Consider the following 25,624-nt stretch of genomic DNA (forward strand, 5'->3'; position numbering starts at 1 on the left):
GAATCATTCATTACTAACCTTTTTTTTCTCAATTAAAAATAGATTTTAGAAAAAGGGAGAGAGAGAGAGAAACATTGATTTTTTTTTGTTCCACTTATTTTTTGGTTGGTCCTTGTAAGTGGATCAAACCTGCAACTGTTGTGTATGGGTACAATGCTCTAACCAACTGAGCTCCCTGCCCATGGCCATAACCTTCCTTTGTATGTCTTCTTCCACTTTTATAATGTTTTTGAGGTTTCTCTGTATGTGCCATGCATCAGTACTTTATTTCTTTTTATGGCTGAATAATAATTCCATTGCACGTATATACCACATTTGCTTATTCATTCATCCATTGATTGACATTTGGGCTTTTCCCACCTTTCTGTTGTGATTAGTGTTGCTGTGAACATGTCTAAACATGCATTAGTTAAAGAGTCTCTGTTTTCAGATCTTTGGGGTATGTGTCTAGGAGTGGAATTGCTGCACTGTGCAGTAATTCTATGTTTAACATTTTGGCCAAATTGTTTCCCACAGCAACTGCATCGTTTTGCATTCCCATCAGCAAATGTCTGAGAGGCCCGATTTCCCCTCATCCTCATCAATGACTGTTATTTTTTGTTTTTGTATTATAGTGGACCTAGTGAATATAAAGTGATAATCTCACTGTGGTTTTGCTCTCTATTTCTTTACAAACTAATGGGGTTGACCATCTTTTCCTGTGTTTGTTGGCCATTTGTATATTTTCTTTGCAGATGTGTTTATTCAAGTTCATTGCCCTTTTTAAAAACTAGATTGTCTTTTTGTTTTTGAATCCCAAGTGTTCTTGATACTAAACCATTATCAGATCTATATGACTTGTATATATTTTCTTTTATTTCAAAGTTAGATTTGGACATTTTTGTATATTTACATTTAATACAATTATTTATTGTTTAAGCTCCTAATTTATTTTGAAATTTCTACTTCTATTTTATTTTGAATTTCTTATATTTCTATTCTCTTTTTGAGATTTAATATAGCCATTCATTTAGTGGTTTTCCTAAAAATTGTAATATGCAAACTTATTAAAGTCTAATACTAACTAATGTTTTATTCTCTTGAAACAATATAAGGATCTTAGAACATGTTATGAACTCTGTTTGTCTCCCTCCTCCCTACATGTTACCTTTATGTTGTGTTGCAGTGCTTTCAGCTTTTGTTTTTTCGGAAAGGTCTGTCTTTTGCCCTCATTTTTAAAAGATATTATTGCTGCTGCAGTATTTTACATTGATATTTTCTTTCAGTACATTGAAGAAGATAACATTCCACTCTCTTGACTTCTATTCTTGTTAGTAAGAAGTTGTATTTTGATTTATTGGTTCTTTGAAGGCAAACTTGTAAAATGTCTGCTGGTAAGATTTTCTTTATGTCTTTGGTTTTCGGCTATTTAGTAATGATGAGTGTAGGTGAGAACTTATTTTTATTTGTCTTATTTGGGATTCATTTGAGTTTCTTGTGTCTGTGAATGGACGTCTATCACCAGTTCTAGAACATTGTCATCTAGCATCTCTGTCCCTCTGCACCCCAGTCTCTTTAATTCTTTGGGGTCACAAACTCACTTTACTTTTTTCCCCCTCTATCCCCCAGGGCTCCTAAATTATCTATTTTGGAGGCTACATTTTAGATAACTTCTTGCAGTATATTTTGATAATTTATTTTTCTTCTTAGCTATTTGAGTTATACATTTTTGTTTTTGTAAGTTCTATAGAGTACTGCACGAAATGAGCTCAATCACTTCTTACAGTTTTTACTGTTCTTAGGATTACTTTTCAAATTTCTTCAAAGATAGTAAACAGAGTTGTTTTATAATCTGTCTGGTAATTCCATTATCAGGAGAATTTATGGCTTTGTTTTTTTGTTGTTGTTTATCTTGTCTGTTCTAGCTTGGAGTAGGCTTTTATTTGCTGTGTATATTTGACTATTTTATGTTTGTTAACCTTCAAAAATTACCACTGGAGATACTTTGAAGTTTATTGGTATTTGCTTTTTTCCGGAGCCAGGCTATTACTTGATTTGGCTTACATATCCATGGAAAGTTTGGCCTACAGTCATGTCTTAGAGATTGGTCTTTCTTTCCTCCCTTCCTCCTTGTCCTATTTTGCATAGTACCAAGGTAGCATCTGAGGGTGGGAGCATTGTTTCCAGTTTCCTTACTCATAAGTGTGGGGAGGGTCTCCTAATAGAGTCCTAACTGAGCAGGTTGTGGGCTTTTTCTTCTGCCTGCTGGTTGGAGAAGCCCTTAAAATGGAAGCTCATATTCACTACCCTGGACATATGTTATATTATTGATATTAGTAGTATTTTGGTAGCTAGGCATACATGTGTATATTTGTATTGTGGTTGTAATATAAATTAAGCATTTCTCTATACTAGCTCAACTCTCCAGTACATTGATATTTTATTGGATAATTGACTACTTGTGAATTTGCCTTATTAAAATGCTTTTAAATAATCTTATGAATGTAATTTTAATAAAATCACCAAGTAATTTGCAGTTCGTTATTGTGGGCAATGTTTCCTAATGTAAAAGTGTGTAAGGTTGTATACACACACACACACACACACACAAAGATAGTAAGTGATTCTGTATGTTGCGTGTGACAAGTTACTTCAGTACACTTATTTTGTTCCTCCCCATTGTGTAATAGGTGGGTAGTAGGGTCTTCTTCTGATTAAGGTCGAAACACTGGGGAGCCTCATATATGAAGGACAATGATGACAAGGTTATGCGTAAATTTTGAAACTATGAGATGTATTTTTGTAAAAGATTTTATTTACTTTTGGTGCGGAGCGGGGAGGAAGAGAAGCATCAGTGTGTAGTGGCCTCTTGATTGCTCCCCACTGAGGACCTGGCCCTGCAACGCAGGCATGTGTCCCAACTGGGAACTGAACCAGCGACCTTTTGGTTTCACAACCCGCATGCTCAATCCAGTGAGGCACACCAGCCAGGGCTGGTACGTATTTTTTTTAAACACTGAAAGAACTTGAGACTTTCTTTTGAAAAAGTGTTGCTAGGGGGGGAAGTGGTAGCTGTTTTTACATGTTTGAAAAGATCCTTTATACAAGACAAAGTAGATTGTTTGATGTTTTTCCATTAGTGAAAGTTGCAGATAAACTCTTTTTCTAATTCTCTACCGGAAAACCCCTACTCATATTTTGGAGACAGTTCATCTGAGTAATTGCTCACGCCACGCAGTAAACAAGTAGAGACTTTCTGCCTCCCGAAATACCCATCCCTGGGAGGTGGTGGTGGCAGCGCCACTCTGATACGGGAAAAGCAGAAGCATAGGGAGTGATTATATCTCTTGTCCAAAATTGGTTGTTAGACTATGCAAGGTACAATTTTCCTACATACCCAGACTATTTATTATGTTTATGAAAAGAAAAGGATGTTTTTGTGTAGTACTTCAAGAACAATGATCATTAAGAATGGAAACTGTCTTTTACTGTTGAGTTTTCAGTGCCCAGTACGTCCCTGGCACGCAGCAACAGCTCAAATAGTCCCGGAGGGAGTGAGTACAGGGAGGTGCCACCTTGACGTGGCAGCGCTCCAGAAGGACGCTTCCCTGAGCTGCGAGCTGCGGAAGTTAGCAGGTTCGCATCTGCGCCTCTGCTGTCGAGGAAAAACCTCTGCCTCTGCCGCCTTTCTCCTTTGCTTTCACTTTTCTTCCACCCGTCTCCTTCTAACACAGAGTGTCAGTGACGGTTTTTAAATTTAGAAATCTTATTTCACATAGCCGCTGAATTGGCAAGCTAGGACAACAATAACAACAACATGTTACTTCTGGACTTCAGTAGGAATTTGAGCATTGTTTTTATATAATACAGTGGTAAGGTGGTCAAGTTAAATGGGAAACAAAAAATAATTTTTAACTCCTCTTTGAAAGACTCAGGAACCATATTCACAGTATTTTGAAATGAAGGCAGTTTGGATTAAAGTAGGCATTGTCAGAAAGCCAAATTTTTGTAGTACATTTAAGACTTTGAAAGCCACACTAAGTAAAGTTACTTTGTCAGAGTAAGAAGATAATACGATTTTAACAAATCCCTTCAAGGGTTCTAAACCTTTAAGAAATATGCAATCTAGGATTTCAGAAAACTAAGTGGAGGTACTGAATGGATAGGGCTAGAAAGATGAAAAATCAAGGAAAGTACCTGGTCGGAGTATTACTGTTCTAGACTATCTTCTGGAAATAGCTTCTCTGTAGGAAATGTTGTTTGGCGGTGACTCTGGGATTAGGTGATTGTGCCTTGTCTTTTCCTAGCTGCTCCATAACTTGAGACCTTGAACACACACCCCTAGCTGCATAGTCTCATTTTTTTTCCTGATTGCTCTCTGACTGGTCTACATCCAAAGTATGTGATTCATATTTCCAGGTAATAAAAAGTTAATTTTTATGCAATATAATAAATAGTTTATGGTCCCTGCTTCCAAAGTTTAGCTGATAACTCTTTGCTTCTGGTGTAAAGCTAGAATAGAAACATTCGAGTATGGATGTGAAATACATTGTCTTGAAATGTACTTCCGGTTGTTTGTTCATTCACTCAGCAAACATTTGTGGAGTCACTGCCATGAGCAGTTGACTCAACCAATTGTTGGGAAGGGAGCAATGTGGCTTCTCACCTCACTTCCTTCAGAGAGTTGTTCAAACGTCGCATGTTGGAGAGGACTTCCCTGATCATTTCATAAAGGTAGTATTACAACTCTGCCTTTCACCTTCCCTTCCTTCTCACCCTGCTTATTATTCTAACACTTATCACTGTCTTTTACAGTACTTATGTTTTGTTGAACATTTGCCTGTCTCAGTTGGAATGTAGAACAGAAAGTTTATTCGATTCATTCCTTTTTCCTTAAAACCCAGAACAATTCCTGGCATGTATACTTGATGAATAAATATGATGCAGGCTGTGGCTCTAAGAAGCTCCTATTCTGGTGAAGGATGAAAGTATAAAATAATTACATAAGTGGGAAAATAGAGGTATGTACTGTACCGCCGCTGCAGTATCATAGCACAGGGAATAATCTAACCACCAGGGAAGGGTTTTCAGGTGAGGTGTCTTTTGTGCTGTTGACAGATAAATAGGATTTTATTCCTAAGAAGGAAAAGCAGTATTCCAGAACAGATCTCAAAGATAGAGGTTATATGTACCCAGAATTGGAGGTAGCACTTGGAGGTGGATTGTGTATCCCCAGTTAAGGATGCCTTGTGAAGGGTTACTGTGAGCTTTTCTGGCATGAATGAGTGGATAGGTAGAGGTGCCATTAACTGAGCGATACTGGAGGGGAAACATTACCTGAGATAGGACAAAGGGAAGTAAGGATGAGCAAAAATTAAAACAAAAAAATGTGGATATAGCAATTGAGATACAGTTAAGAGAGAGACAAGGTTATCCAAACAGTGGCAGGAGATCTGAATGGAATAGCAAGTTCCAGGAGGCAGCCTTGAAGGAATGGAAATTAAAATGTGAGTCAGAGCCCTGGTCAGTGTGGCTCAGTTGGTTGGATCATTGTTTTGTAGCCAAAAGGTTGCAGGTTCGATTCCTGGTCGAGGTACATACCAGGTTGCAAGTTCAGTGCCAGGTCCAGATGCTTGTGATGCTTCTCTCTCGCTTTGATGTTGCTCTCTTTTCTTCTTTCCCTTTCCCTCTTTCTAAAAGCAGTGTAAAAATGACCTTGGGGGAAGATAATTTAAAAAAATACAAGCAAGAGACTTCATTGAGCAGTGTCAAGAACTTAGCTGAATTGGGAAACTACAAATCACTGGGTTGTGCAGTTTTGTTCAGCGGCAGTAGAACAAGGACAAGAGCAGGCAGCATGTGGTTAGACTTCTCCACAGTTGGAGACTGGCACATTGAATGGTTTTTAAGGTCAGGGGGGAGAGGAAGTTGAGGTTGCTGTTGAATTCTGTTGAAATATTGGTGCATGGGTAAACTTTGTAAGAAAGTGATTTCTGGAGGGAAACTGATAGTGCTGGAGAACAGAGGGCCAAAGGGAATGGAAGTCTTGAAGAATCGAGGAATGAGTTTAACAGGGGAAGTGGTGGGGCCACGGTAAGGTCAGAGATGGGAAGATAGTTGCTGGTAGTTAGAGCACTGTAAAAGATTTCTCTGGGTTTTCAGAGTGATTAAAATCTAGCACAACAGAAATAACAGGGCTATGAATCTAGGCATGATACCGTTTGCAAAATTTCCTAAAACTTTAGAGAGAAAAACTTAAAATACTCCAGAAGGCAGATCACAGGACTCTTTTGTTCATTGTAGGACAGTTGGCACCTGGCAGCATGGTCAGAGCTCAATAAATATTTGTTGAATGAATAACACCCTTCCAGAGTCTTTGTTGCCTGGTAGTTCATAATGCCAGAAAATTTTGATTCATGTCTGACACCTAGTGGTATTATATTCAAATTACTATTAAGTGGCAGCATTTTCCTTTTACTATTTGAAGGAAATTTTACAGATCACTTGTAAAATAGTGGCTTTGTTCCTGAAACAAATTTCTGAGTTGGTTTGGGGCAGTTTTACTGCTAGCATTTTCTAGGGCTGTAATTTGAACCAGCCAGCAGTAAATTGTTTATTTAGTATCTACTATATGCCAGGCATTATTCTGCGTGTTGGAGATGGAGGGTATGCCCTCCTGCATATGCAAACTCACTGAATTTGAACACGTAGCCTGAACATTCCACTGGGAACTTAATTTAGCGTACTATTGTGATTTTACATGTAAAACCTTTCTAAATTTATTGCATAGCTGTTGGTGCTCTCATCTCTGTCATGAGTTTCTACTTTTTCCTTAATGTTAAGTGAGCATTTAGGAAGCCGAAAGTAGGATTGAGTTTGTTATCAAACTTATATTATCTACCCTGAACTGAAGACTACATATTCTACAGAACCATCAGAGGATTTTTTTGTCTTTCCTTTCAAAAAAAAAAACAAAAACAAAAACAAAAAACCCAACAGTAAAATTCTTACTTGTTGGTGTGTGCTCAATATTTAAAGTATTTATGAGTGAATATACATATCTGGGATTTGCTTTGAAATTTTTTAGGAAAATAAAGAGTAGTGTAACTGAAACAAATTGACAGATCCTTCATAAGTACTTTAAGTTGTGTTCTTGAGAGTTTATTCTGCTGTTTTCTCTACTTTTGTGTATTGGGCATTTTCCACAAAAAAAATTAGATGTGTATGGGTCAGAACAAAGTTTATCATGATTAAGTTAGAACATGTTCTGCTTTTAAACAGATTTTCTTATTTCATTTTGTCCTGTTATTACTTGAAAGTCAGATTGAGTAGACAGATGGTATGTGATTGCCTCTAATAGACAATGCAACTGAGATCTGATAGGTGACTTGGTACTGCAAGTGTCCAAAGATTATTGGAATTTTGGTTCTGAAGCTCGCGGTCATTGTTAGAGCTACAGATTGGAGACTTGGGAGATTTAAAGTTCTAGCCATTGCCCTGGAAGTGAGAGCCTCTTCAGTGGAATTTTGGGGAGTGGCTAGATTAAATAAGCTGGCATATATGAGGTCTGTCAGGAAAAAAGTCCAGCCATTGTTAATAAAACAGGAAAGGTTTGCATGATATTGTTGTAATCAGGCACCCAAGGATAGTGGACCAGATGCGCATGCATGAGCAGTGACGACTTCACTGTACTAGTCAGTGGGGGCGATAGATGCTGCTGAGTGAGCGTGTGTACTATATGGCCTTTGCATTCAAAATGATTGAGCAAGTAGAGCAGCACATCTGCATCTAGTTTTGTATTCAGCTTGAACATTACTTCGTGGAAACTGTTGGGATGATTCAGAAGGCTGCAGCTGTGGGCAGCTGGTGATGGGCAGCTTCATCAAGACAACATGTCTGCTCACACATCAAGTCCTGTGAGGAGTCCCAGGTGATTCAGCCCCGCAACAGCCCAGATTTGGCACCTTGGGACTTCTGGCTTTTCCCAAAACTAAATCATCTTTGAAAAGGAAGAAATTTCAGATTGTTAATGAGATTCAGGATAAGACAGCGGGGCACCTGATTATAATTGGAAGAACTGTGTAAGGTCCCAAAGTGCCTACTTTGAAGGGACCTGAGGCATCACTGTCCTGTGTACAGTGTTTCTTGTGTCTTCAATAAATGTGTCTATTTCCACATTGTGTGGCTGGATACTTTCTGGACAGTGTGTGTGTGTGTGTGTGTGTGTGTGTGTGTATGTGTGTGTGTGTGTGTGTGTATCCCCCATCCTTACTGCATCTGCCCTTCACCAAAGGAAAAAAGGACCTGATATATGACACATATTAAATTGGGTTCCACTTAATTATTTATCATTTCCAGATATATTTGTCATTTGATACCTAGATCATTTTATGTTAGGCAATGTGTCTCTCTTGAGACTCTTATGATAATTTTGTGTGCTGTCAGCAAACCCCAACTCCTAGAATAAAAATCAGAAGCCTGTTTTCAACAATACAAAAATAATAGTTATGAAATATTTCAGGCAAACAGAAAATATAGGGGGAAATGTAAGTTCTAAATGCTTGCTATCTATCTTTGTTATCTCAACATTTCAGCATTTCTCTCCTAAGCCTCTTACATCTTTCCTACCCACCCTTAGACATAAATGACTGTAAATATATATTTTATACTACTTTTCCCTATTTTTTCCCCCCAGAGGTAATCACAATCCTGAATTTGGTGTTTATTACTCCTTCCGTTAGTTTTTGCCTTAGTGGATCCTTAATTCCTAACTTTTCTCAATAAATTCTTTTATATGGCCCCCTTTCCCCGTGGCAATCTATTATCCATCATAGAGAAGTCAGAACCATTTGTCATCGTTCAGACTCAACTTTGATATTATTTTAATCTCCATTATAGTTTCAATTATTTTTGGTCTGAAAAGAAGTATTAATTTCAATAAGCTATTTAACTGATTTTCTTTAAATAATTAATGCCTGAAGCCCTAATATGCTATTACATGATGTGCCTCTTCAGCCTTCCACCTCTATGGAGGGTATACCTTTTCCAAGGCTAATTTATAACTTACATTGAAGCATAGTTTAATTTCAACTGCTTTCCCTTATATGTAGATAGAATTGTTTTTCTACAGCAAAGGAATTAATAAATGGAGCACTTTAAAAATAACTCACAACAAAAGCAGAGAAAATTTGGTTTCATTAAAAACATTTAATAGCAAATTTGAGAATTATAAGAGAGAAGGGGAAAAAAGCTTAATTTTAGTGATAGTCATTATTTTCTGTTGCTTTACTTTTGGCTAAAATACAAGTATTTCTTTGTGTAAAGGATATATTTTTTTCAATGTGTTAAGAAATGTATTTCTCTTGTCCCCAGAACTCTAGGATTCTTGACCTAGGCTTATCTATTTTTCTATGCATCCTCATTATAGGCCCCTTTTCGTAATTGGCATACCTTAAATTTTGTAATTTCTTAAAATAATCTGTTCACTTTTCATCTGTTTCCTTTGCATGCTTAGTATGTTAATTTTAAAATAATTTAAATGTTTCAAGTGATTTTGACTTTAGCACTCTTCAAAGAGGAGGGCCTTTAGTGATTTAAATCATCTAACTGACAAAGCCCAGGGCCTAGCGAAGAAGCACTCCAGTGTTAGTCCCTTTGGAGATAGATGTGTCGTTCCTGTCAGCTACTGGGAATTTGTTGGTACAGTCTTCCTTACTTTTCCACCTTTTCTTTAGTGTCCCTGTTCTTTGGACTGTATTCCTAGACTTGCCCATAATATGACAGTTAAGGTTGTATACTCCTTGAGCCACTATTTATCAAGCACTTGCAGTGTGATGACCACTCTGACCTTGACCATCCTGATTTGTATACAAACCTTTTTGTATAAAAGCATCCTGATGAAGGTTTGTCATCAACTAGAGTAGTAGTAAGTGTATGAGACATTATGTAAGCATTTTAATGGATTATCTGTTTTGATATAGCAACCTTACTGGGTCAGAATAAATAAATAATTTGTCTAAAATCACTTGGTGATAGGGTCGCCAGATAAAATATAGGGGGCTCAATTAAATTTGAGTTTCTGATAGACAACTAATTTTTAATACAAGCATGTACCAAATACTGCAGAATCTGCAGTATTTTCCAAATACTTGAAAAATAAGTGGTAGAGCTGAGATTTAATTTTTTTATTTTAATTGTTGTTCATAGGGCTGAGATTTTAAACTATGTAACCTGGTCATAGGGCCCACTCTCTGTGGGCCCTACTCCATTATACTCCATATGGAGAATAAAAATCATGTCCACCTACGCCTTCATCCAGTGTTTGGATGGCAAGTTACCTAAGTTATTTTTTCTCCAACTGATTGTACTTATAATAATGTAAAAGTGTGTGCATGCTTTCTTATTTCAAAGTCTAATATTCAGCTTCAGGTAAATTCATGTATACTTTTTGTCTTCTTGTTTAAGTCTTTACTAATTTTACATTAAATAGCATAAAATGAAACTTTTTTGTACTTGATAATTTTAGCCATTTTAGTCCATATACAATTTTTACTCCCTTTCTCAAATATAGAAAGATTTAGTTACATGTGGGTGCTAAAAGGAATCATTTTCCTTTCTTTTGATAAGGTCAAGGGAATGACACATGAATAAGGTATTTAACATGTCCTATGTGTTTTCAAAAAATTGGGAAGTTATAAAATGCAGATGTAGAATTGAAAGAGGCTTATGCTAAGAATTGCCAAGAAAGCCATCGGACTCGGCCAAATGATCGGCCATGGAAGTGGAGAATCATTTTTCCTGGGGAATTGCCAGGATTCAGGACTGGGCTTTTAGTTTTGCATATCTAGAAGTTGACTTACAAAAAATAGAGACATAAGAGATTGAATAACACATGATAAATTTGATACCATTGATTTCCAATTCTGGCAGAATTGCAGGAAGCAAATATTAAACAGACACTGTTCAAATTAAGGAACTAAGTGGTTAACTCAAGACTTGGAGTCAAAGAATGTGGAAATTGAAGAGAAGTGTATTTCTTAGTGAACCTGCCTGTGAGTAAGAGATATCTGTGGGAGATGTTTCTGTTGTCCAGAGGAATTGGATAATACTTAGGTAGTAATAGCAAGTCAGAATTTTGGAGAAAGTCCAGAAAGGGAAGCCCAGAAACAAAAATCAAAAGTGTAACTCTCAGCAGGTATGATAGGACTTGGCTATAGGATTAGCCTCTTATTTTAGTGTAGTTCGTATGTTTTTTAAGTTTATTCATATGTTTTTAGGCATAGGATATTGAGAGATTTGTCGATGGCAAAGTGTCATTTTGTTTTACACAAGCACTCATTGCAAAATCAGTATTTCCTTTACGGAAATTAGAACTGAATTATTTTGCACTACATACAAATTGTTCTGTGTACATGAAATTTTCTATCAAAAGATTTTCAAAAGTGATTATATCGCTATTCAGCCAGCTTTTTATTACTTGTAGAATTCATTAATGGTCATTGACATTATATATTTTTAAATATGAGTCTGGTATTATCACCTTTGGGACACAGTAGACTAGAATACATTAATAAGAAGTGTTTCTTTTATTACATAAATCTTTTCTTGAAAGCAGTGACTTGATGCAATAAAACTTATTAAACCCTCATATCTCTAGCCAAGAGAAAATAGATGGTTTTCCTTATGCCAACTGTTGTGAATGGCAAGTTGGCCACAGAGGGTCCTAGCCTGACTACCAATTGGAGTTAAGTGTTTGCATCCTTTCAGATTAATTGCTAAGTGTACTGTCTACATGTATTTGGTAAAGCTTGGCAAATGAGTAAGTAGTTCAGTTCCTTCTGAAGCTACATGGAACACCACGTTTGGAGTCCAACCTGTGTTCAAATCCCTTCTTCGTCTCTTTGCAAGTACATTCTCTGTTTTTTTCCTCAGTGCAATGGTGACTTTAGGATCCTAAGCCCATCTTGAAGTCTTGTGAGACTTAAGCCAGATAATAAATGTTTTCATTAATTAAATAGTTACTTATTGAACTGCTGTCTGTCAGGTATTGTTGTAGGTGTCATGGATATCAGGTAACATGACAAAATCCCTGCTCTTCATTTTAGTGGGAGAGACATACAGCCAACATGTAAGCAAATAAAACTGTAATTTTGGATAGTGAGTGATAACTTATGAAGGAAAGTTAAGCCTGGCACATACAGGAAAATTCCCCCAGCTTTTAACAAAAAATGATTTTCAAAGTACAGCAAGCAAATGCTGTCCATCTTGACTCAACAATTTACATGTGGCTATGTTCGCTTAACTATGTGTGCATCTGGGTGTGTGGGTGTCTTGGTTTATTTTACCCCCAAACCATTTGAAACTGAAGTTGCAGATATAATTAAGCCCTAAGTACTTTAAAAATAAGGACATTCTTCTTTGTAGTAGGGATTTAACTAATATTTGTTGTCTTTTTACTCCTAAATCTCATGGAGAAAGCAATCATGGCTGTCTGTCATATCTGTTATAGCTCGTCAGAGGGAACAAACGGATTCATAATGTTTTCATGTTATCTGGACGTAGAGAGAAGGCTGTTTGAAGTTTTTTTGGAAAAATATCTGGTGTATAATTAATGTAAATTTATAGTATTTAAAATTGGATAGAGATATTTTGAAAGGATGTTTTATAAGTATTCAAAATTTTAATTCTTGAGAACATAAAAATAGGACAATAGTCCTTCTCATTTAAGCACAATGCAAGGAAGAACGGAAATATACACCTACTGAGAAATTACTACAATTATTTTCTATACTGAGTGCTTTTACCTGTTTTCTCATTTAGTCTTCATAGAAGTCCTTGATGTATATAAAAACAGAATAAGTATTTATATTATAGAAGAAAAAGTAATGATTTCTTTAAGTACAAAAGTTGACTGAATTGCAACTGGACTATTAAGTGACAAGGCAGAGGGTTTGAATCTGCTGGTTTTTAAAATAAGCAATTTCCACCAAACCTGTTGCTTTTTTGGTAGTTGAGTTAGCTGTTCACTAGTTAGGAGGACTTCCTTCAGTATAGGTAGGTAAATATGTGAGGGTAGCCACCGATCAGTATTCTTCTACTGGGAAACTTCTTTTGAGCCACTTTTGTGATACAGTGTGATAAAAATTCAGTTTTATATGGCAGTCATTATAAAGCCTTTGTATTTGACACTCAGTCATTTTCTGCCCAGTGCTGCTGTTTAACAAGTAGTAGATTACTTCGTGCATGTTGCCTGTTATATTCTTCTTTAAGGTCGGGGCTGGGGTTCTCAAAAGGAAGTGAGCATTACAGACACCTCAGAGGTTTTTTGTTTTGGTTTGGTTTGTTTCCCTAGTAGATCTGGGGTGGGGTCCACAGATTTGCATTTCTATCTCATTCCTCAGTGATACCCATTCTGCTGGTCTGGGGACCACTCTGAGAATCACTGCCTACCTTTGTGTTCTCCCACAGTACTTGCCATGATGCTTGTCATTTGGCTTAATTGTCCTCTTATCTGTGAATCTTCCCCTGGCTTCTATTTTACTGAAACTGTTAGTCATCCTCAAGTGTTAGTGGGTGTATGGTTCACCTGGAAAACTTGTTGACACAGCAGATTTCTGATTGGACCCCACTGATTTTTAGCAAGCCCCGGAGATGTTACTGCAGGTGATTCATGGACAGCGATTTGTGAAGTACTTGATTTGCAGGGTGATGGTGCGCTCCTCACTGTCAGGACTGTATGCTTTTTATACTATAGTGCCCTTCTTTGTTTGTCTCTTTCCTCCCAGGATCCTTAAAGGGGAAGTACTATGTCTTGTTCATCATTATAGCTTAAACCTTAGCACAGTGCAGTGTTAAAAAGTGGTAGAATACTGCCTGTGTAATCTAAGAATGTGTCCTTGGAGAATTTATTTGATCTCTCTGAGCCTCACTTTTCTTATGCCTTGGTGATAGTAATACTTACTTGCTATAGGAATCAGCCCTGAGCTATGCACAGTACTTACTGTAGTACTTATATTTACTGGGTACATACAAAATGTGGGTACCTAGGGAATGTGCCCAGTAAATGGAAACTGTTGCTACTGTTGTCTTATGGAAGAAACAACATAAATTTTTGAATTAATGAAAACCCCTAAATTATGATTTTAGCACCCAGATTTAGGGTATGTATTTACTACTTCATTGAGAATCTGTGCTTAATTGTTTCAATTAAATATCGTTTTACATTTGGGGATTTAATAAAGGATTGTCAAGCACAGCCGTGCCTTGGGGTCTTCTGTCTCCCGCAGGAAAGCAGAGGAACCGCCTGGAGCCCATGGACACCATATTTGTGAAGCAGGTTAGGGAAGGAGGACCTGCTTTTGAAGCCGGACTGTGCACAGGTGCCGATACTCTTCTTCAGACAACACCTCTTCATTTCTCTTTTGCTTTTTTAATTTTTCTTAGCTATCTTTTTGTGTGTTTCTTTCTTTCTTTCTCTTCACATCTATTATTACTACTTTTGAGACCTCGGTTATGTTTCTTGGTACCCAAATGGGTGTGTTTGTACAGAAATAATATGAATTACAAATTGTGGGCTCTTTTGGTTACCACTTATACAGTGAACTCTTGGAGGCCCTTTAAAGAGCCTGTGTTGCACACATTTCATTTTGACAGAGGATTACAGCACAGGAAAAGGATGGAGATATTTACTGACATAATTGAAAATACTCTTCTTGGATCTCCAAGTTCTGAAAGTACCTGATATGAATTCATTAGTTTGCTCTACACAAAGTGCCTAATCTCTGCTGCAGTGCAAGCTTAGCCTCATATAGGTATCAGTGGGTATGGTCTGACAAGTGGTTCGTTCTGGAAATATCTTCTGGTTTGTGATTTTTAATAAAAACTAAGTAGATATTTCATTTAGATTAATCCATACTCTAAAATAGTTGCTCTTTGCTCATGTTTTTAAGCATGGAATAATTTAAAATGGGTACTAGTGAAAAACTATCTTTTGTTGCCTTTTGAATGAAGTGTTATCGTTTTAGCTATAAATATGTTGTCTTTCTAGCTACAGGTATTATCAAATATCTGTAACGAGTGTCATTGTTAAGATTTATGAGAAGGCACTGTTACCTACCTTTATTACCTACTTTAATTATCTTTTTTATCATACTTAAAGTAAGCCTAATTTCAATATCATTAATATATAAAATGTGCCTGTCAGTGTACATATGAGATCCCATTTCCTAGAATATATCACCTGTCACATTCTAGGCATCACAAGATTGAGAAGATGAAATAGAGATACTGTGATCAGCACAAAGGACATTTTTTCTCTTTATTCCTCTTGCACCTGCCCCTTCTCTCCCAGGCTTTTCCTTTCTACTCTCCCGAGTTTTTCTGAGTAATCCAAATGTCCATCCATTTCTCCATTAAAATGAAGAACAAGTTAACATGTGTAAACATCAAAACCTTATGCAGACCCATATTTAAGTTTATAATAGAGCCCTAATCAATAAACTAAATAGATTCAGAGAATAGTACAAGGAACTCAGCTGGGCTGGGTTTGGAGGACACTGAGATACTAAAACAATCAGTTGTGTAATTTGTGAAATAATGTTTCTCTCTCACAGATGACAAAGTAAACAGGAAAACTACAACTCAGAAAATAGCTATTAGGGGCATAAATAGTACAGTAGCACTGTGGTCACTTGATAATTATACCTTTTGAGGTGTCCAAATTCTCAAGTGACTGGAACTCTTATTTAAAACATGGCTATATTTCATAAGAAGCTGGATATATTAAAATTTAGGTTTTTTTTTAAAGATACTATAAAAGTACTTTTTTAAAAAGATGTTTTAAAAAACAATGAGCAAGGATTCAGTAAAAGATGTTTCTCAAGATATATTTCATGAAAAATAATTAAAAAATTTATTTTAATTAATTAATTAAAAGATATATTTCAAAAGTATTCAGAAGTGACTTTCTTTAGGAATTCCTCATTTGATATATATATATATGTTTTTTTTACCTCTTCTTTGAAGGTGACCGAATTATAAAAGTCAATGGAGAAAGTGTTATTGGAAAGACATATTCCCAAGTAATTGCTTTAATTCAGAACAGGTAAGATTCTTGAAATGAGATTAATTTTTGCTACAGATGGGTCTAAGTCTGTGGAGTGTTGCACTCCTGTGGGGAACTGGTGTGGTGCTGTGATGAAGATGTGGGACTTGACGCGCATGGCGCATGTGGGGGTTGCCGGGAAGAAACTACAAGGACAGCTTAGTTGGTGGCTTTGCTTCGGCGGGGCCTGTCAGACTTGTGATTAGAACTCCAGAGTTTAAGAGGCACACATTTTAGGTTTTTTGTAAATTTCCCACTTCAATTTGAAATGATAAGTGTTAATTTGTTTATAAGTATAGCTAAATGTATTCATAAATGATCTTAAAACCTCTTACTAAGATAAGTTATCTTTACATAACTCACTGAGTAATAGTCTTGGCTCAGATATATTCATTTGTTTTGACCAAGACGGCAAGATATTCTTACAATTCATTAGTTTGCCTACATTGTACAGAATGATAGAATTATGAGTTTTAAAGGTAGATAAATATTTGTAGAGTGACTGTCTATAGGACCTCAAAGATAATTTAGTCTTACTCTCTTTCTCTTTACCACAAACCTAGAAAGGTTTTTTTTTTTTTAATTACAAAGAAAGAAATTGAAAGCCATATTGAATTTCTGTCAAGAGTAGGCGTTAATCTGGGGTCCAGCTTCTAGATCATCACTATTGTGGGAGGTTCTTCTCAGATTCAAATATAGTAATTTCTAGATTATATATTGCCTTATGTTAGCCATACCCACTCATCTGTAATTAAAATGAATTTTTTATTTTGTGAAGATATTTATCAAGCTCCCCTACCCATGTCTAAAGCAGCTCATGTTATAATATGTTATTTACACAGATGCCCTAATGCAGTATCATTTTTGCAATTAGATAATGTGACCCTGATTTATTGATCTCAGAGTATTCTTAGTGTTTTAATATATAAAGACATCCTTAGAGAAAGCACATCTTAAATCTGTCCTGTAATGTTGAATTGTAGGTCTTATAATTCTTATAAGAATTGATTCTTATAAGAATCAACCTACAATTGATTTTAAGGTATGGAGGAGACTTGGGGACTGGTGAAGCATTTAAAGTCTCTGTAGAGGCAGTGGGGAGATCCACCCCAAATTTCTCTTCTTGAAAATAATGTAGATCATTATAAATATACCAGTATATTTTGTCAGCCTGTAATTTGAGGACTTTTGCTATATTTGTTAACATTTCTTTTTTAAAAATAATATTTTTCTAGTGACCATAACTTGTTCTTTGTTTTCCTGAAAACCTACATTAATATTTTTGTTACTGGTACAGTTCATCTTTCAGAGTAATAACACTTTGAAATGATATTCTTAATTTTTCAGCCAGTAAGCTATTTGAAAAATAGAGAAATACTGTTTTTTCATGATCTTATTTTCTTTAAAAAAACAAACAAAACTGTGTTCCTTTTGTCTGCAGTTGGTAGCAAATGGATAATGCAGCACAAAGCCATTGAGATGCAGTGTATTAATATAAAAATGTATCCTTGTAGAAGAATTTATCGAAACATCAGTATGTATTTTCTACCAACTCTAAATATTGACATACACATGCCTACATATTTTAGTGGTTACATTTATTTGAACCTGTGGTTCTTACTGGTTTTCTATTCTCTTAGCATTTATGAACCCTCCTATAAGGGGTTTGGATTTATTGAAAACAGACACCAATAAATTAGTAGATTTTGTTTTCTTTTTTGTTGTTGTTCGTTTGGTGGTTTTTTTTAATCTCGTGATTGTACTGGGGAAAATTCTATCTAATATTGTTCGGTTAGACGCTGAAGCATCAGTGGGGACAGCACCACTCCCCTGGCCTTATCTACATGCAATTCCAGGTCACAGGACTCAGTATAATTTACCCCTTTGAACTTTTTCAAATGTAGAGAAACTCTACTATTTTAAAGAGGAAATTTACAGTACCAAAATGAAATGAGGCGTTTAGTGTTCTTGTAAAGGCTCTAAAATTAAATCACAGAGAAGAAAGCAAATACAGTAGTTGAAATGCTATATAGATTTTAAAAACCGGTTGTGATGGTCAAGTCTGATTTCCTTCACCTCTGAGGCCAAAAGGGATATTTCAAAATGAGAATGCTTGATTAATATTGCTTGAAATGTTAAATTTCCAGGAGTTTTGGTTATTTTTATGTTAATGTACTTTTAAATTGATAAATAATGAGAATATGTGCTAAAAAGGTGTGATTTGTTCTGTTACTTGACATAAAATAATAACAAATTATGGAACCATGAATTTTGATACAGGGCTGATTAATACAAGTAATATACTTTGTTTCTAAATTAAATTGTTTCTAAATAATAAAGTAGTCTTGACTGAATATGAATAGCTCAAACATATGTTAGGGTGCTTTTTCATACATCATTAGCATATATTTGTAAAAGTTATTTCTCTTCATTTTAATGGTTTGCATTTGAAAAGTAAACATTTAGAAAAACCAAAACGTAAACTCTTAAGCAATTTAAGAAATATTTCTGAGTTAACTACTTTTCCTTTTATGACTTCTTTACACATTCCACTTCCCCTAAAATAGTGTTTTTGTATATTTAATTTCAGTGATACAACATTGGAACTTAGTGTTATGCCAAAAGATGAAGACATTCTCCAAGTGGTAAGTTTTATTTATGCAAATATGAGTTGTTTTTTAGTCATGAGTGTTAATTTAGAAAATTTAAAGAGATTTTAAAGAAGAGGTAGATTGAATTTTTTTTAATTCTAGGGGAAAAAAAAACAAACAAACTCTCTGGTTCAATTAGCAGAGTCTGGAATTCTCCACATTTTACCAAAAAAGTGGGGGGAAGACCATTGTCAATATTTTGCAATTAAGTGACACGAAAATGTGTTATTGATTCCCTAGTGAGCTCTCCTTACTGCTGTTGTTTGGGGTGAGATTCCCTAGAGTTTAGCCCAGTGTTGCTTTCTAGGCGGTCATTTGACGGGAAGTCAAACCTCAAGGTGCCAATGCACATCCCCAGGAATTAGAATCTTTTTCTTTTCCTAATGTAGGAGTTTTGTGAAAGCCATCTTAATTTTCCAGTAAGTATTACTGTTCATAAATTAACTTGGCAAGCAGTTTTGTTTCACAGTATCAATTTATTTTATTAGTAATATTCGCAATTAGTGGAATCCACAACTTAGGGGAAGATATATTAAGGTCTTAGGAGATGAAACTGTTATTGAAAACTTGAGTATTTAGTTTAAAATATTGTTCTCCTTTAAAAAAACATTCTACCTATCTATTTATTTATTTTAGAGGGAGGGGAAAGAGGGAAAAGAGAGGGAGAGAAACTTAGATATAATAGAGGAACATCCATCCCCAACTAGGGACTGGACCCACAAGCCAGGCATATGCCCTGATCAGGAATCAGACCACTGGCCTTTCGCTTTGCTGAACAACACCCAACCAACAGAGCCACAGCAGTCAAGGCTAAAACATTTTTCTCATTTTTAGAAAGAAAATAAATGGAATGGAATATTTACCTCCTTTATTAAGCTTAAATATTGCTGGAAGTAAAAAGATGATAAAATATATAAATTTCATTTGAGAAACTAGTACTTTTCCTCAATTAACTTTGCAGTTCTGTAGAATAGAATAGCCTGAGCAAAACTGTTTAACTAAAAGCTAACAATTAGATCTAGGAAATAGCAGTGACCACTACAGTTTTTTTTTTTAAGTTCTTTTTAGTGAATGGTTTTTTTTCTAATTCATGAAAAATAGGGAACTTATGCAATCTCTGTGGTGGAAATGGAAATGGTTCAGCAATGTTTTTCATTTGTAAGGCATTAGTTTGACCTTAGCTCAACAAAAGTGCTAAATAATCTGGTAAACACTTATTTTTACAAAAAAATGTCACTAAAGCTGATCCTAATGGTTCAACTTATTCACTGACATTTAAATGTAATTCACTGAAACCCATGGAGCTCAACCTTGTGTTTTCAAGGTGTGTTGATTTTATTCAAAAGTGGCTTTTTACTGATAGCAGATTACCCTTGTAAGTACGCAGTTCTGTGGGGTCCGGAGCCTCAGTAAGGAAGGTGCACCTGCCCAAGGTAATTTTCCTGGAGCTCTGGGGGTGGAGCGCCCACCCTGGTAATTCAGCAGAATGAGAGAGTAGCAGACATGACCGGCTCAGTCTGTGGGAGTCACAAGATTAGAAATAGAGAACTTTCTCTGCTGTTCCCCCACCACAGAGAACTGAGATGATAGACAGTAGGGAAAGCTTTACCTCGAAGCCTCCTTCCATCTGATGACTCAAAAACAGAATGCACTTCCAAAACAGAACTTACTTCTCAGCCTCAGGAGACAGCGTTCCTTGCCAAAGTAAAGGCACTGGTTGGACGAGCTTTCTCGAGCAGTGCACGTGCCACAGGATGACTGGCGTTGTACTAAATGCCCCGGGAAGGAAGCAGACGCCAGTCGCCGTCAGGGCTGCTGTGTGGTTGATTGACGAAGAGCAGCAGCCGTAGAAGGGATGATTTTCTAGGGATGTGACCGGTGGAAAATTCGGTTAATTAATCTGTCTTGTTGCATTCCACTTAAGATAAATACATTTAAAATAAAGGTAAAATACAAAGTATTGCAAACAAAGGGAAAAATTGGTTCCCTCGAGTGACTTGAGCACACAGATCTTCAAGGCTTACCAGTAAAGGGTTCTGGCATATTCTAGCAGAGAATTCATTTTTAAAACATGTTATTTGAATTTTAAGACATAAACGCTCATACCTGTAATGATAAAAGGAAACTTCACTTTAAAATCTGGCTTTATTCTCATTTGAATGTACTATAAGTCATTTGGGAATTAAAGGAGTATATATAATTAATGCCCACTACGCATTGTTCCATAAAGGACATTAAGATGTGGCAACTATTGTTCTGTATAAATGATAAATGTTTTTAGCTTTGATATCTACAAGTGTCATTTTTTAAAGCTATTAATAAAACACAAGTAGAATCTGGGATTTAGAAAACTGAATATACAAATACTTCTGACAGATACTAGAGCTAAAAAGTTCTATAAGGGGCCTTCAGAAGCATTTACGTCGGTCTGAAATCTGATACTCAGAATGTATGCTTTTGAAGATGTATTTGTCCCAAGGGAAGAATGCCTGTGGTAATTCGTGTACGTTTGCTTGGGCACTGACAGGTTGGGTGTCCACGTAGTGGTGTTTCTGAAGTGATACTGGGTTGGCCAAAAAGTCTGTATGGTTTTTTTTCTGTAAAATAAAAGACTTTTTTTTCCATTTTCACCAATAACTTTGTTGGTTTGGGTATTTTGAGTATATTGGCTATCACGTAGTATAATGTTGATTGTCTCAATTTGATCTCTATCAACTACAACTGGCCTGCCCGACTGTAGATCATTGTTCACAGAGAAATCTCCAGCACAAAACTTAACAAACTACTTTTGACACGTTCCATCAATCACAGCACCTTCTTTATACACTGCACAAATCTTTTTTTGCACTTCAGTTGTGTTTTACCTTTTTCGAAACAATAAAGCATAATGCACTGAAAATGTCGCTTATTTTCTTCTATCTTCAATATTTAAATGGCTACACAAAAATTCACCAATTTTGTTGTTAATGTACTCTGATATGACAGCTATCACAATACAGTCTTACAAAATTGTTTTGAATAAAGTTAAAGATAACTAAGTGCTCGAGACTAGAGCCATCTTATGGAAAAAAAACAAACCTTTTGCCTAACCCAGTGTATGGGCCACATTGTTCTAGAGGTGCTCAGCTCATCTATGAGAGGTGACAGAGAAATTGTAATTTGGTTTAAAACTTACTCACATAAGGAAAAGTATATAATAATAAATTTCTTAATTTACTTGTGACAGTGATAGAGTATTCAAACACATGAAGTAAAATTAAGAGTAATTCATTATGTTATTAACTAGTGCTGGTCATAGTACTCATGTACTCGGCAACCTCATTTTTTAAACCAACATACATTTTCTAGATTAACGATGGGAGTAGTGTTACTATTACATTCATGTTATTTACTTTGACAGTATTTTGTAATTTTATGTTAGACTGTGATATCTTAGGTTCACATTTGTAAGGTATTATTACAAAATGAAAAGCAGTTACTCTTTTATTTTCCAAAAAAAAAATGATTTTGTTAACTTCTCAAATGTCCATGTGGGAAGAAAATACCCACCACCCATTAAATCACCTGAAGAGTGATGCCAGCTGATTAAATGCTTTCTTGAATAGACTAATGATAGGAGAACTCAATCTGGGCATTCTTTTCAGTGGTTGCCTCAAGATATTTTGTGAAGCATTTGGCTCAATGGGTTCAAAGTTAAATTTTAAGTTGATCAATCCTAATAGCTGTGGAGGTGCTTGGGTGTGTCTGATGTGTGACCAGGGTGTTGGTGCTGGTTGGAGTTAAACGCAGCAAGGGGAGGCACCTTTTCTAGTGTGACAGGGCAGGAAGCGGTGGCACTAGGGTTTGAACCCCGACAGGTCAGAAACAAAAGCCTGACCCTAAACTTGGGTACCAGTGAGGAGTTAGGGTGGTTTACCCGGTCACACTGCTGGTTAGCTTAGAGCTGGTACTCTGTCACACATCTCTGCGGAGAGTCCGGTGCTCTCTTTGCCACTGCATGAAGATGTGAAACAAACTCAAAGGTGTGATTTAGCCCAAGTTTTTCCTTAGATTCATTAGAACTATGTATAGATGCCTGGTAGGTACTGGAAGTATCAGGGGAACACTTTGCAATTGTCTAACCACAATGGTGTACACCTGAAATAACAGTGTAGAAAATAATAGTGACTATAGACTTTAATTGAAGAAAAAGTTACTTTCAAAATAACCATTTACTGTGTTTTATAATCAGTAGAATATTCTATTTATAATAAGATGCCCATTGGTCCAGTGTGGATCAAGATGGTCGTTCCCAGATAAGCGAAGCAGGAGTAGGAAATCTGGAGGGATTTGTTCACATTTGGCAAGTTTGTAGCAGTTACTTTGTCCTTTTTTTAAAAGCTAGTTTTTCATAATATAAGACTTGTACTTGCTTGTTAGAAAAGTTTCAAGTAATTTGGAAAGGTGTAAAATGTCTACACCATCCCCTTCTCTCAGGCCCCGCTGTGGCACGGTTGGCGTGTATTTTACTGAACAGATAGACATGTAGTTATTTTTGCTTTTACTATAGTTAATAGCATTAAATTAATGAGTCAGTTTGTTAAAGTGAAATGGTAGGCAGGGATTTTATTCTTATGAGCTTATGTATTCTGCAGGGTTTTTATTTTTTGTTTGTTTTCACCATTTATTAGACAGTGTAAGTATCACTGGTATGGTAATAGTGATTTTGATGCAACTCTCCTAACACTGAATTGAAAGATTATTTTAGGATTACTTAGTTACTGTTAGGCACTGTACATATAATGAAGTTCCAGACTGTTAATATTAAATGATACATTTTTATTAAAACATTGATATGTTAGCCCATGTATCTCAATGAAAGACTTGGTACTTTTTAACCATGCCCTCAGGCAAAAGTGTTCCACAGTCACATTGATGAGCACGTTACAGAGTTTTTTATACTGTTCCGAGTATAAAACCGTATTGGTGTGTTCCATGTTCATCTCAAAGAGTTGCACATTGTAATTCACTCCAGATGATCCACCCAGTGTTTGCCCAAGCCCTGATGAATACTTTCCTCCTTGAAGGAGTCTAAAACATGCCTTAGTAGGTTGTTTGTTTATTTTCTAGTGGAGCAATTAAAGGCATCCTAGGAGAAGAGGATTGACTCTTTAAGTCATATTGCCTATTCTAATTTAGTTCCCTAAATTTATTTGAAGGCAGTTTGTGTTTGTACCATATCTCTCAGAATAGCCATAGAAGTTCCAGAATTATTTCCAGGTATGTCCATGGCTTACTTGGGACACATTCTAAACTGCAGTGGCCTTAGGGCATTTCTGATTTCCTGAGGGTGGTAATTGAATGGTATTGGTTCCCAACTTTATGAGAATGAGGAGCTCTTAGGAAAGATAAATAGATAGGTAGATAGGTAAATAGAGAGATATAAACAAGCTTTTTTAGTGTTTATGAGCTGAAAATATGTGAGGAAATTCAGTGATGCTCTGGAATGAAATAATATTTTATTAATTGCAACTATATCTGCTTACATTAGACAATAATCTGTATGTGTAAGGCATTCTATTTACTCAGGCCACTGTTAATTCATGATGCATGTGGATGTTTCTGAGGACCCCTGGCCACAATTGTACCTAGAAATGAGAACCCCTGAATATAGAGTATTTCATATTTAGGGTTGCTATATAGGAATCTTAGTGGTGTCTGAAGTATGTAAAATAATTTTTCAAATATTTGATAGTTCCAGTCATATATTTTTAATTAAAAGCTAATATTCCTCCCCAAATTTAAATAAAGGAGGTATCTTTAAATAATTGTTTATAGAACAGCGTTTTCTAGCAGAAATAGTAATCATGAGAAAACCCGTAGAAAAAATGGGTTCCACGGCCAAATAAGTGTGTCATTTTTTCTTTGAGTTTTATAATGTACATTAATGTAGTAGAGGTCTGGAGAAGACAGGAAACTTAACCAGCCAGCCTTCCCCTACATCACTGACCACAGAGAACACTCCCCTCCATCGGCTTTCAGGTGATAGCTAATAAAATTGCACAAACAAGTTGTAGGAAATACTATATCAGAGAGTTCACTCATCCAGCCACAGTTTTCCGTTCATGGAAAAATATTGGTGCAAATAAAACCAGCATTTAAAAGATCAGTTTGTTATGTCGATGCACATATCCAAAATGCATATTTTGACTGACTGTGTTCATGCATTGAAAATATTGTGGCATGCACATTTTCTTTTATCTACTTAGCTTTAATTTCTCACTGCAGTCAAGTTTATGTTTTAGAATACTAATTGTAAAAGGACTGCTCTGGCAATAATGTTTTTCGTCTGTTCAGTAGTTATTTTCATAATAAAGCAGGGTGAAAGGTGCAGTGTTGAGGATCTTAGTTTTTGAGTGAAACCTATTTAATAAAGCAGTCATTCTTTTATTTCCAAATCATAGTAAAGGCAGCTGCAGTCAGCCGACTGCTTGTGGTTATGCTCTGATTTACAGGGAAGGAGGAGGTTGTACTGTTTTAAATGCATAATAGCGCTTTCGTTTCGTCATCTGGAAGCAGAGATGGAAGCAGCTCAGGGGAAATGAGAGACATCAATGTTGCTCCTGTGGAAGGGAAGCTTTGTAGCACACTGTCAGACAGCAGTGCGTACCGAAGAAAATCGTGGCGAAGCGTGCATGTCACCAGATATATTTTGCTTTCAAGAATGGTAGGCAGATCAAATGAGAACCAGAAAAAAGCCTGAGAAAAAGATGCTTAGAGGGATACTGAAGTTTTTCTTTCTGCTTCACTGCCCTTTACCTCTCTTGGTACCTTCCAGAGAAATCAGTATAGATGTATTTTTAGCTTGCTGTTTCCAACATCAATATGACATGATTCTGTCTTTCTATCAGTA

General features: G+C 36.0%; 1 protein-coding gene across 7 annotated transcripts in view; it reads left to right on the forward strand.

Annotated features, from left to right (window-relative positions):
- Nucleotides 1-25,624, forward strand: part of ARHGAP21 (Rho GTPase activating protein 21) — a 136,202-nt gene that overhangs the window by 70,064 nt on the left and 40,514 nt on the right. For all 7 annotated transcript variants that reach the window (XM_037037203.1, XM_037037207.1, XM_037037210.1 and 4 more), the window contains exons 5-7: nt 14,265-14,357; nt 16,003-16,081; nt 18,672-18,726. In XM_037037203.1, the coding sequence (XP_036893098.1) occupies nt 14,265-14,357; nt 16,003-16,081; nt 18,672-18,726 (227 nt within the window). The remainder of the gene's footprint in view (nt 1-14,264; nt 14,358-16,002; nt 16,082-18,671; nt 18,727-25,624) is intronic.

The sequence above is a fragment of the Sturnira hondurensis genome, unplaced genomic scaffold, assembly GCF_014824575.4.
Source record: "Sturnira hondurensis isolate 20B ecotype Veracruz unplaced genomic scaffold, ASM1482457v3 Scaffold0022910, whole genome shotgun sequence".
NCBI lineage: Eukaryota > Metazoa > Chordata > Mammalia > Chiroptera > Phyllostomidae > Sturnira > Sturnira hondurensis.